The following is a 12,748-nucleotide window of genomic DNA, read 5'->3' on the forward strand; positions in this document are numbered from 1 at the left end:
GCCTTTGACTAAACTGTTGTTTTTGACATTAAGTATGATTGATATATGAATGGACGGACTGACTGACTGATGGATAGATAGTTTAGTTTTAATTTTTTCTTTACTGATTTGTGTGAAACAATTTTTTTTCTTCTAATGCTGGTGAAGCTGGCCTGTGTTTAAAGGGAGGGCCTCCTGTCTCTCTCTAATTGGCACTCCAATCAGCAGTGGGAGGCAGTTTTAAAGGCGTCTCCCTTCTAGCAGGCGCTTGAAAACAATGAACGTCTTTGAGTGTGGACAATTTTGAACGCAGGAAGGCTGACAAGAGGGGAAACTTGCAGTACCTTCCCCGGCGAAGACCACCTGACTGAAAAATCAGGGAACTTTTTATTTAACATTTTATTCTGACTTTTTATAAATCCATTTTTTTACTTTGCGACAACAAGCACAGTTGCAGCTCCTTCAGATCTGCTTTTCAAAGGAGCGGTGAGCCAGCGCCACGAAACGGATTATCGACGATCGTTCACGGCATCACACAGAACCTCCCGGATCACTGTTAAACCGCGTTGCCCGCAAGAACAAGAGATAAAGACAATTTTGCACATAATTCGATTTGACTGCGTTATTTGAAGATCTTGTGGAACTGGCCCGCAAGTGTTGAGCAACTTTAAAAGCAATGGTGGGAAGACTGAACTTGCGGAACGTGTGTGACGATGATCCGCTGGAGATGAATTTGAAAGCTGACCGGCCACTGGACAGTCCTGACTCCGGTCTGCCTCCGAGCCCGAGCCCGAGCGTCTGGTTACTGCAGGGCACTGCGGCTGGAACCCCGATCACAGAAGACGAGAACAGAGGGACAGCTGTGGTATGATTCTTTAATGCACATCCATGCTATTAATAGTACAAAAAGTACATTAAATATTTATATGTATGTATTTATATATGTGTTTGTGTGTGTTAATAATATGCTAATTTGTATTTAGCTTGGTTAATTTGTTAACTGTACGTTTTTAATTGCTAAAAAATAGTTTATTTATAAACCAATACTACTTCTTAAGTAATAAGCAAGTAATAAAATCTTAATTACAGGTTCCTAATAATCGCCAATTGCATGCATTGTCCTATGGAGAAGGGATTGAACTTGATCCTCTGCCACTAAAAGAAATCAGGTGAGATTATATATATATATGTGTGTATGTGTGTGTGTGTGTGTGTTTTCTCCTAAACTGTGACTCTATCACATGATTTGGGTGATTTGCTCTGGGCAGGTGCAGTTCATATGTAGCACTAACTTGTTACACGTGTTCTTACAGATACACGTCGTCTGTGCGTTATGATTCAGATCGGCACTTCATCCAGGACGTGACCCTGCAGCCCAAGGGTTTGGGTCTGGAGATGTGCAGCCAGACGGTGTTGGCCCTGCCTCAGAGCACCTGGAGACATTACAAGACCCAGCTGGAGTTCCAGCCCCGTCAGCGGGTGCAGCGCTACCAGAGCACCACTATAGTGTACCCCAAACACACCCGGACCTTCTACACCACCCAGCTCAATTATGACGGGCACAAGCTGACCAAGCGCTTCTTCTCTGCTGTAGAGCTGCAGGCTTCTGATTGCCAGGCTGGCCTTTGAAAGACACTCGGGCATCTGTGCCTGACATTGCACCCCCATATATACCAATTATAAACCACCGCCTGCATTCAATGAGTCCCAAGAGGAGAAAAAGGAAACTCAGACTGAAATTGTTGCAAGTTGGAAAGGGGATCCCTAGAAAGACGTGCAGTTTTAGTTTGTTTTAGGTTGAAGGAGAGTAAACAAATGTGTTGTTTTGTTCTGTTTGAAGGTTTGGTTTAGGAGCAGCGTATGGAGATCTGTATGGGTTTTCTCCATCAGTTCTCAATGGAAATGTACAAAAATGGTTTTTACTTGTATGTAGGAATGTGGATGATTATTTAATAGTGAGATTCAAGTTTCAGATATTCTTTGCTGATCTTGGACCATCATTGGTTTGAAGGTTAGGTTTAATGTTGACACATAGTTGGCCGATATAGAGAAATGTGACTTACTGGAGAGCACTTATTTACCCCATCATAAATTGAGTATTAGAATAATACTAAAGTGCATTTTAGGGCTGTGTTACAAAAGAGTTTTTAGTACATACCTTTCACATGTTTCTATTTAACAGGTTCATTCTCACTGAGCTGTAGAAGTGTAACGTTCATATATTAGGGCCTAAATAGTGTTTTCTGTAAAAACAGGGTATGTTAGTGTGTCTTTGCACAAGGGTGTATCTGGGTTAAAACATTAACTCCATCTTAAACTAACCTTATCTGCGTATTTTTACTACTGTAAGTCTACATTAGGACACTTATGCTGTTATCCATATTTTCTTTATGTAAAGGCTAGCTAAATTTCACAGCTCTGCTTGTGTTGTTACTTGTGAAGGACAAATTAAAAACTGAACTCAATAGTGCCTGATACTGCAGACAGAAGTATCTGTAGACCAGTGTTTGAAATAAATTATAATGTAAATAACAGCATTTCAGTTCAGAATGTTTTAATCAGTGGCAATTTTCTCTATTTATTTCTTGTTCTTGTTTTAATTCTCTTTAATTCTGTGCACGATCATTGATCGAGTGCTGGTTTTAAATTCTGTAGCTGTGCTGTGTAAAATTGTTATTCTTTTAACTCAAATTTCTTTAAGATGGTTATTAACTATTAAAATGAAATAAATACATTTTTAAAGTGACGTGCATTGCCCTTAATGTTTGCATTTTTGCATCATGCTTGAAAACAAGACCCTAGTTCAAACACAAAGTAGGACAACATCTAGTAATCTTCTCATTTGTTGTTCTTGAGAGCCCCCTAGAGGTACAGATATAGTATTACAAATATGACCTTAAATGAAGATTAAACATGAAGACAATTGTTTTCAAGTTTACATAGTACTATGTATTATTTTTAATTAATACAAGAACTTGACTGGCAGTCAGTCTCCTGGGACTGGCCTATGGATGTCTTTGGTGGCATGTCTTTATATTGGTCGGACCTAGCTACAGATTCTGACAAATGTTTGTGTTTTCTACTCCCTTTTGCTGTTTCCAGATCTTATGGGAGCATGTGTGTCCTTCATGCTTGTTCTTCAGCACTCTCTTGGTCTCATGTGTTGCTTGTTTAGACTGTCTAGAGGCTTTTTGTCTGTTATAGAGGTTTCAGCTAGTGCTGTTTTCCCGCTAAACTGTCTCAAGGGTTAACCCTTTCGATACCTGATACTTGAAGGTGATGATGTCAAAAGCCTCTTTCCTATATTCATTTACATTTATTCATTTAGCAGATGCTTTTATACTAAATGGACAAATAATGACCACAGAAGCAAAGCGGCATGATGTCAGATTCATATTCTCTATAGTTGCCATGGAGATATATTTAGTATATCATAGTTGTAGTTGTTTCCATTATTTAAATAAAATGAGCATATTAACTCTGATAAAACATCAATCAAAAAACAAATACATATAATACAGTTGGGTAGTGAGAAGGGCCTATAACTCTAGCCTTCTCTATTACACACACACACACACACACACACACACACATACATACATACATACATATATATATATATATATATATATACACACACACACACACACGTTTATATATACATAAATAGACAGACACACACACTTTAATATTTATGTATATATAAATGTGTGTGTGTGTGTGTGTGTGTAAAATGAGAAGGCTTGTGTAAGAGACCCTTTTTCTTAAAGCTTTACATTAAATGTCCTAGTTTAAATATAAATAAATGTGCTCTATTTTTCATTTAAAATGTGCGAACGTGTCACTTTTATAAAAGTGTTTTGTTTTGCAGAATTCATAGGAAGTGTTTTTGCCTTTCACGCATAACGTTTTTATCCGTTTCGTCTTTTCTAATGAAAACATTGAAGTGGGCGGGGCATAGAGCATTTGCCAATCCAGTACATTCGAAGTAAACAAAGATGTTGAAGGGGGCGGGACATTGTAGGGAAATGTTCGAACATGTCGTATGCCAAATAATGCAACTTCGCAATATAATGTAAAACAACAATACCAAAGAAACAAGCGTGTATATTTTATATACATGATTAAATTATGTTTCTGAAACGATGGTGTAAAGATTAGAATGGGCAGACCTTGAGTTTCGTTTTGAGATGGATGCGTCTGGATCACAACAACTGTTCGACGACTGGGAAGATATAAGCGACTCGGAATTTCTCAACATCCCTTCCGAGCAACAAAGCATAGGTAAAATACTGTGTCATTTTGGTAATTTGTTCTGAATTTAGTCATACTTTTAACTTTGGACACATGATGGCACTGTCGTATTATGTGTGTAACTTTGATACAACTTGTACATTGTATGTTAAATACTTACAAACAATCTATGCTTTATGTCTTTTGAGAGCCCCAGTGTCATCTCAATAGTGAATCTGATGGTAAACACTTTGATAGTCCCCGTGCGTCCACCTCATCAATGCACAAGTAAGTCTAATGATGATGGTTTGTGCAAAATTGTACCAAGTTATTCTATTGAACTGCAACATTTGTTATTTCTCTGTTTTGTCATTTAACATTATTCTTCTATTTAGCAGGAATGAAGAGGCTTTGGGACAAGAAACTGTCAGTACAGAAAATGTGAGGGGTTCAAAGAGAAAAGGCCTTCATGAAAACAGCTTCAGCCCAATGCAACGCTTCTTCAAGCGGCATCTGAATGTGACCCTTCTATGCGACCAGTCTTGGTGTGAGATGAAGACTGTTTACAGTCTTTTAAAGCCATTTGTCAAGAGAAAGGAAATGCAACGTGCTGAGGTGCAGATCGGAAAGGAAATTCATTTATCAAGAGGTGAGCAGTGACACACATTTGAACATAGTGCAACATAACATCTCAATCATGTTCAGTAACCCACTCCATGACTTTAATCTCCAGAACGGGAGATTCAGGACATTGTCCGTGTAGAGATCCGCTCTAGAGAAGATGCAGAAGCCGTCAAACTTCTCAACATGTTGCACATGACTGCACTGTTGGAAGCAGGTGAGTTGACAATGTTAAAACAGTGCTAGGTTTGGTACTCAGATCAGTTTTAAACATTTAATTTCCAAACATCGTGTTTCAGGAGAACGCGTGCGAGAGTTTCCTGTCTTTGGTGTGCTGGAAGGTGTTTTTGTCAAGGGGGTCATTGATGAAGTCATGTATAACCAGAAGGGGGAGCTGGTCCTAAATGAGCTCAAGACACGCAAACAGAACTGCTTGCCTAGCTCTGCACAAGATAAAGTCAACTGCTTCCAGGTGAGTGGGGGTTATTTATTGCAGGTATGGCCTTTGTGCTCACTCATACAGCAGTAAATCATTGCACTGTGCATTTGTGAACAGCTGCCTTGTTCTCACTCAACTTCATTTCACATACATTTGGCCATATACAATGGCGTTGGCTCAGTTTATGGCCTTTATTATTAAAATACACATTTTTATACATTTAAAATGATGGGCTCCTGAAAATAACAAGTGCTGTACACACTATAAAAATTTGGATTTAATTTTATTTTTTTCGGGCATAAAGTAAAAGATGTTAGGGTGATATAACTGTCCTGATATCATAATAAAAAGCCTCAAATTCTAAAATGGAAAACCTTAAGTAGTTTGGTGTAGTTGTTTACCATTATCTTTGAAGAAAAAAAATCTGTAAGTATTGTTTAATTATTTAACTACTATTATAGTATTTATTATTTGAATTAGATTTTGTTTTTGTATTTTTAATTCTCATTTAATTTTTATTTTTTTATTAATGTGGTTTAGTCACTTGTTTTCTTACTTTTTTTTTCAGTTTAAGTTGTTATAATTTTCAATAATTTAATAATCATTTAGTATTCAAGGCAATATTAAAAAGAATATATTTCATATTTAGATTTTGTTTTATTTTCAGTTTTATTTAAATTATCAAAAAAGTTTTAATTTCAATTTTAGTGAACAATAATAACACTGAAAAAACAACATTTTAACTCAACTGCATATTATTATGTTATTCCTCAAAGTCATGTGGTGCAACCAGCTAAATCTTGTGGTGTGACTCCCTTAAAAGGAATGATATTAATGAATTAATAATTGATGATATTAGGAAAAATATTTTTCACCATGACACATTTTTAAGGTTAAAAGTTTTTGAGAACCATATGAAATAGATATGAAAAAAAAAACTACATTTCTGAGAACTTTACACATGTTTTTTGGCACAGATTTTTCCTTCCCTTTTTCCTTTTCTATATTATGCACACCTTAATGCATCATTGACTCATACTGTATAAATTGGATCATTTTATATGTTCTTTAAACTATCCATCTTATTCAGGTTGGCCTATATAAATTACTATTTGATGGACTGGTGAGAGGAGAAGTGAAGAAAGACCATGTTTTAAATCACCTTAAACTGCGTTCAGGTCAAGTTCTCGGAGCAGGAGTCCAGGCCCATGCTAAAAGCATTGGGGTCCAGGTGACTACCTTTGAGGAACTGGTTGATGCTCTGCTAATAACTGTATCTAGTTCTGATCTTCCATGCATCGACCTGCTTCAGATTGAATACTATCACCAAGGCTCTAGTGGACCCATTGGGACCAGGGTTGCTCCTTTTGATGAAGCCCAACTACGGACAGAGCTTCAGAGTCAACTGGCCTACTGGAGAGGTCAGAGGGAACCCAAAGGGGTTGACATAGAAGAGGCCTGGAAATGTAAATCATGCCTTTATGAACAAACTTGTAATTGGACAAAGAATATATTGCAAGTATCTGACCAACAAGCAGATCATGCTAGCTAATGATTCATCATTTTACAGATAATACAAACATTTGTATGTGGCGACTGTTTTGTCATGTCATGAACTTTTATACTTTAATTATTGTCTAATGTTTACTATTTAAGTCTTATAGTTTTAAATATGCATATATTATGTGAATGTTATTGTGCACCTCTATAATGACTGTGAGTGATGTTTTGAGAATGTGTAATGCATTATATAATGCATAATGCATTTTTTGATTAGAATGGATTTTTAATGGAAGCAAGCAGAAAGCTTCCTTACTTTGTGTGCATTAAGAAGTTTATGTCACTTAGCTAGTGGAACGGATATGTTTTTCTGATAACTGAAGTGTGGTTGATATAATGCTAATAAATACATAATGCATTTGAAGTGAACAAATTACAAAAATCCTTAAATTAAAATACATTTGAATTATCTTAATAATAATAATAGTAATATTAATAATAATAACAATGAAATAGAATCTATCTATCTATCTATCTATCTATATATCTATCTATCTATATATATATATTAGTATTGTTTGTATTCATTGTTGAAATAATGTAAAAGCAATTAATAGGTAAACAGCTAACTAAATTCAATTTTTTTGTATTTTTATGGTTTATTAATACTGTAGAAGTGAAATGTGTGAACTGTATAATACTTAATACTGTGTAGTGAAATGTGTGCCATTAGATGTTGCTATTTAACCATTTCTTATTTACTAAATCACTGATTGTTTAGAATTTATGTTAAGCCATATCTGCAACATGATGAACAATTTGATAACTATGGCATTATCAGTTTGTATTTGACAGTTGCTAATATTAAATCAATGATGCGCTGTGTGCCAAAGTCTGGAATGTCATATTTTGATGATCAGATCCCTCGTAGTGATAATCTAGTGTTGATATGAAGAGGCTGGTTTATCTGTCCCTGAAACTTCATCTGCTCTGCCACTGACCTCAGCACTGCTGTTCTCTGTGTCGTCACCCAGCGCAGGCCTTGGAGCGTGTCTTTGTTATCAATATGATACACTGAAGACTCTGAATGACACTTCTGGCATTTAAAAGAGGCCACACTCCCTCAGGGTGCTTCCCATCTGAACCTAAAACATACAAACCGTTTAGTCAATCTTTACATTCAATAGTTGAATTTGTTGTTGGTTAAGGTGTTCAGGCTCCTTTGCATGGCCATGTATGCCAAGCTGTTTTAAATACCCTCTGGCGGCTTGTTTATTTTATTAATGAATCAATTCATTCCTTTCCTCATAATAAGCTCACAAATGACTGCAAATCTCAATACAGAAGAGGCTGTGTTTGAATCCGATACCCGGCTTTGCCCATGCGCAGCCATCGAACACCCGTGAGGCTGAGAGCAGCCGTTATTAGATTGTGTTGGTTGAGGTCTGCTCTAATCTGCTAGTCGATAGGCTAAAAGAGCCATTCCCAGTGCTTTGTTTGCTCATGTCTGCACTAAAGCACACCATCTTCCAGCCGTAGGAAGCTGCAGTACAGTCTGGTCTGATGAAGTCACTCAGGCGCTAATGACCCCTCATTCGAGGCTCTTAAAAGCACTCCTGCTCACTCAGTCTCTAGTAAAGAGCTTCAGCACTTCAATTCAGCCTTTGTAAACGCATGTCACCTGGCAGACAGAGGAGCCATGCAACACTGTTGTGGCCTATCGTTTCATGCTCTGTTTGTGTTGCTCACTCAATTCCTGCCTCTCCCAATCAATAGGTCGCCCAATAAAAGGGTCTCTGAATAGTGATCGCATTAAGGCGCAGACAAAAAGAAGTTAGAAGGCTCCGTTCCCTTATTTTTACCTTACCTGAGAAAAAGGGTTAAATGAGGCATAAAACTAGATGCAAATGTGGGGTGATTTAATTGATGTTCATGTGAGTGCACAGTGCATGGGAGCTAATGCAGGTATATGACTGTCAGGACTTTGGAATCATTCATTTTGCATTGTGATGTCTTACATTGATAAATGTCATTACACTGGATTACATCATTCCCTGTAAGCAAATCATTCTTCTAGAATATTACACAGAGTGAATCTCATCGGAACAGTACCAGGTCACTTTTTTAAATCTTTAAAGTGTTTTGTAATATATTCTAAAAACTGTAAAGAACAATTGCATACTATTCAAAACTTTGGGTTTGGTAAAAAAAAAAATACTCTAATGTTTGTGAAAGACTTTCTTATACTCACCAGGGTTGCATTATTTGATTCAAAATACAGTAAAAACTATAGTATTGTAAAATAATTTTACAATTTAAAATAACTGATGAAAAAGCATTTTTCAACAGCCATTACTACAGTCATCAGTGTCACATGAACTTTCAAAAATCATTCTAATATGAATTTGAATAAATACGAAGCATTTCATATAATTATTCATTCTTAGCCTTCTTTTTTCAAAAGAATTGTGTGTTATATTATTTTTAGAGAAACCATGATGCATTTTTTTAAAACGGTAAAGTTTTAAACCAAAGTTTAAAACGGTATTATTTAAAATAGAATACATTTTGTAACAATAAAAAAGGTCTTTACCATCACTTTTGATTAATTTATTGATCAATTTACTTGTTGGAAGTACAACGATTTGCCTGAAATGTAAAAATAAATCAGTATAATATAAATATTTTTGCATTGTGGTAAGAAGCACCTTTTTTTACATTTTGATAATTAAGCCAATAGGGTAATTATGAAAACATGCAAAATATTTCCCAGACAAATTCTCAAGGATGGTTTACTTTAGTGTAAATGTGATGCATTCTCATAGAAAAGGAAATGTCAAAATAAGAAACCAAAAAATGTTCTTGCAAAGAAATAATTCATGGTACATAGTCTAAAAACTATGCAGAAAATCCATTAAAAGTGTGAGCCTGTGACGCAGATCTCATTACAGAGTGACAGCGGTCTGCTGCCGCAGTAATGTAACAGAGCCAGTATTCAGCTCCACCCTGCCCAGTGTGGAGATCCCCACACGGTCAAATGATCCCTGTCTGGAGCAACTGAAACCCAAAGGCTTCTTTACCAAGCTAAACCAAAACACGAGGAAGTCCTTGGACTCAACCAGCTGTCCACAACCCCAATCTCACTGTCATCATTAGTCAACTGACTAAAACACCACTGTCTCCAGTTCTGACTCTTTAATCCCAGGGATCAGTGCTACAGTGCGATGGAACTAGAATCTGCTGCAACTGATCACAGAAACACAGAGCAAAGGGCCAGTAACACTGACATCATCACTTCGAGAGTATAAAGAAATATTGGTAGCACTTTATTTTACAGTCCTGTTCCTCATGTACATACTACATACTTATTAGAGTAATTACAATAACTATGTAATAACTAGGTACTAACCCTGAACCTACCCCTAAACCTAACCCTACCCCACGTAGTTAAATAAATACACTGAAAGTACACTATAAGTACATGTGAGTACATGTACTGTAAAATACAAAATATTAGTGTGCGTTCTGACAAATGCAGAGGAAGATGGAGGAAGGGAGAAAATGGTTTTCTGAAAAAATACACTTAAGCCCAAGCATCTGATAAAAACATCACAATAATCCTCACAACTCTAATCCATCAATTAACTTCTCGTGGAGCGAACAAGGTGTGTTTATAAGAAAAACCCATCAGTTACATTTTAACTTAAAACCATTGCTTCCAGCAAAAATACTATTCCATAATCCATAAAAATGTTTCCTTCAGTGAACAATTCGCCTCATCTGATTCCAAAAAATATGCATATCAAGCATAATTTACAAGCAAAAACAGTTTGGATTATGGATAATGAACAGGTATTTTCATCAGAAGTTAAATTGCCTTGATGGATTTTTTTAAAATCTTACTTCACAAGATTTTAATTGATAGACTGGAGTTGTAAGGTGCAACATGTGGATTTTTGTTATGTTTTTATCAGCTGTTTGGACTCTCATTCTGACGGCACCCAATTCACTGCAAAGGATCCAATGATGAGTAAGTGAAGTGATGCTACATTTCTACAAATGTGTTCTGGTGATAAAACAAACTCATCTGCATCTTGGATGGTCTGAGGGTGAATAGATTTTCAGCCAGTTTTCATTTTGGGGTGAACTGTTGTTTAATTTGAGGTAATTATATTTTTTTTAACTAGGGAACTCGCATAAAAATGTAAGTGATATTTTGAATCTTTCACGGTCGTCTAATGCCATGAATTTTAGGTGTGACTAAGTTTATACATTCTGGGTGCCAAGGGTGACATGCACTTTGACAGTTGCATAAAACAAGCACTTTTTTTCACAGCTCTGCTCATACACAGAGGGCTCTTGTGGACACCTAAAAGAAGTTTTAAAAGCATTTAGGTAATTTGATACCAGACCATTTGTTTTGCTATAAAGCACGTCTTAATTCACTTTTCTACATTTTTGGCAGGAACCATAAGTGCACTACTGCCTTGAAGGTTCACACAAACCACCTTAAAACATTGCAGATCTGGTTCCATGCACATTTTGTCCTAATAGAGTAATTGTCCTCTCGTCCTGGAAAGTAACAAGCAGAGAGGAGTCTCATTTTTCATTTGGTGCTGTGGGAGGGAGTGTGAGAGTACCGCACACAGTCAGCAGCCTCCAGGAAAGACTCTGAAGCATCCTTTAACAAAGACACAAATAACTCCAATTGAAACAAATTAAAGCACATGGGGCTGAGATAAGAGCAGGCTGTGTTTATGAGAATGTGAATGGAGTTGTATGGGTTAGTTTAAGGGGAAGTGAAAGTGAGTGTGTAAATATTAGTGGGACAAGTGTGCTTGTGTGCGTGCGGATGCAAGCTTGTGTACATGAGAGATTAATTGAGGTGTTCATAAATGTGCTGGGTTAATGAAATGGCAGTTGACAGTGACCGTGTCGCACAGGAAGTGCTGTAACAAGGCTTTATCTCTGTCACACACAGCACAGAACGAAAGAGCTCATTATGTAGGTCACAAGTCAATTTGATAACTTACTTTTCTGAGGCAATAAAGTGCTACTCTTAAGAAGGGTCAGGGCAGAACTGTAATATGAAAAGTTTACGAACAGCCACTCTCATCTACCCAGATAAAACCACATTATGTTTCTCATTATTGTAATATATATATTTTAAACGGGTGACTTTTTTTCAGTACGGTTGCAAGGGCAGTTTGCCCTTAGGTCGAGCACACACTCACACAACACACACGTTTTGCTTATTCGTGCAAGATGAGAAGATTTGAATTAATTTGCTATTTTTAGCCTGCTCATATAGTGACTCTGCACGCTTTGGAAAGGCAGAGGACATTTAGCAATTCAAGCAGAGAACAAATTTGGCAATCATGTAGAAAAGGCAGACGCAACCAATGTAGATGAACAAATTGTGGACATTAAAAATGAGTTCTCACAGGACTTACTCATTTCGCTTGAGCAGTTGCTTAGATGAAGGACTTAAAAGGAAAGTTACAATTATGTGAATGAAATTGTGTAAATTTAAAATAATTTACTCTTTACCCCACCTTCATTATTGTTGTTCTAATCCAGAAAAACTGTAGAATACAAAAGGAGATGTTTAGCAGAATGTTCACACTGCTCTTTAAATATAAAAGTCAGAGGTGAACAGCGGTTGTTAAGACCATCATGTCAACAACACCTTGTAGCCATATGATTGTCATGAATCTTATAAATACCAAATCAGAATATGCATATGTTCATGTTACATGAATGAGATTTTCAGTCAATAACAATAACATCAGTTTTTTTATACCCCACAAGCATGTCATTTGAACTACTCTTATGATATTTTTTGTATTTTTGTCACTTCTGCGGAGACAGCAACATAACTGTCTTTTATTTAGATAGGACAGTGTAGTGAGTGACACAAAGTGATGTGGGGGGGGGGGGGTGTCGAAAAAGGTCCACAATCTGGGATTCAAAACT

At 36.6% G+C, this 12,748-nt stretch overlaps 2 protein-coding genes across 4 annotated transcripts; both read left to right on the forward strand.

Annotated features, from left to right (window-relative positions):
* The first annotated feature begins 211 nt into the window (after positions 1–211).
* LOC113115025 (refilin-B-like) lies at positions 212–2,725 on the forward strand. Its single transcript, XM_026282224.1, has 3 exons — positions 212–844; positions 1,069–1,148; positions 1,293–2,725. Exons 1-3 carry the CDS (start codon positions 656–658, stop codon positions 1,606–1,608), a joined length of 585 nt encoding a protein of 194 aa, XP_026138009.1. The 5' UTR covers positions 212–655; the 3' UTR covers positions 1,609–2,725.
* A 1,241-nt stretch (positions 2,726–3,966) lies between these two features.
* Positions 3,967–7,657, forward strand: exo5 (exonuclease 5). 3 transcript variants are annotated; one of them, XM_026282221.1, is made up of 6 exons: positions 3,967–4,263; positions 4,422–4,500; positions 4,611–4,861; positions 4,946–5,050; positions 5,133–5,305; positions 6,363–7,657. In XM_026282221.1, the coding sequence occupies exons 1-6, from the start codon at positions 4,170–4,172 to the stop codon at positions 6,822–6,824; spliced, it is 1,164 nt and encodes a 387-aa protein (XP_026138006.1). In that variant the 5' UTR covers positions 3,967–4,169; the 3' UTR covers positions 6,825–7,657. The 3 variants fall into 3 exon arrangements, with proteins under 3 accessions (XP_026138006.1, XP_026138005.1, XP_026138008.1); XM_026282220.1 differs by having other exon boundaries at positions 3,968–4,263; positions 4,608–4,861; XM_026282223.1 differs by having other exon boundaries at positions 3,968–4,263; positions 4,608–4,861; positions 6,451–6,652.
* The last annotated feature ends 5,091 nt before the right edge of the window (positions 7,658–12,748 follow it).

This window comes from Carassius auratus, chromosome 15 (assembly GCF_003368295.1).
Source record: "Carassius auratus strain Wakin chromosome 15, ASM336829v1, whole genome shotgun sequence".
NCBI classification, from domain to species: Eukaryota; Metazoa; Chordata; class Actinopteri; order Cypriniformes; family Cyprinidae; genus Carassius; species Carassius auratus.

Bases quoted from the DNA above. Each gene is read 5' to 3' on its own strand.
- LOC113115025 (XM_026282224.1), top strand. From the start codon at position 656: ATGGTGGGAAGACTGAACTTGCGGAACGTGTGTGACGATGATCCGCTG. The intron at 845-1,068 runs GTATGATTCTTT...TCTTAATTACAG, and splicing joins AGAACAGAGGGACAGCTGTG to GTTCCTAATAATCGCCAATT. The intron at 1,149-1,292 runs GTGAGATTATAT...GTGTTCTTACAG, and splicing joins CTGCCACTAAAAGAAATCAG to ATACACGTCGTCTGTGCGTT.
- exo5 (XM_026282220.1), top strand. From the start codon at position 4,170: ATGGATGCGTCTGGATCACAACAACTGTTCGACGACTGGGAAGATATA. The intron at 4,264-4,421 runs GTAAAATACTGT...ATGTCTTTTGAG, and splicing joins TTCCGAGCAACAAAGCATAG to AGCCCCAGTGTCATCTCAAT. The intron at 5,051-5,132 runs GTGAGTTGACAA...ATCGTGTTTCAG, and splicing joins GACTGCACTGTTGGAAGCAG to GAGAACGCGTGCGAGAGTTT.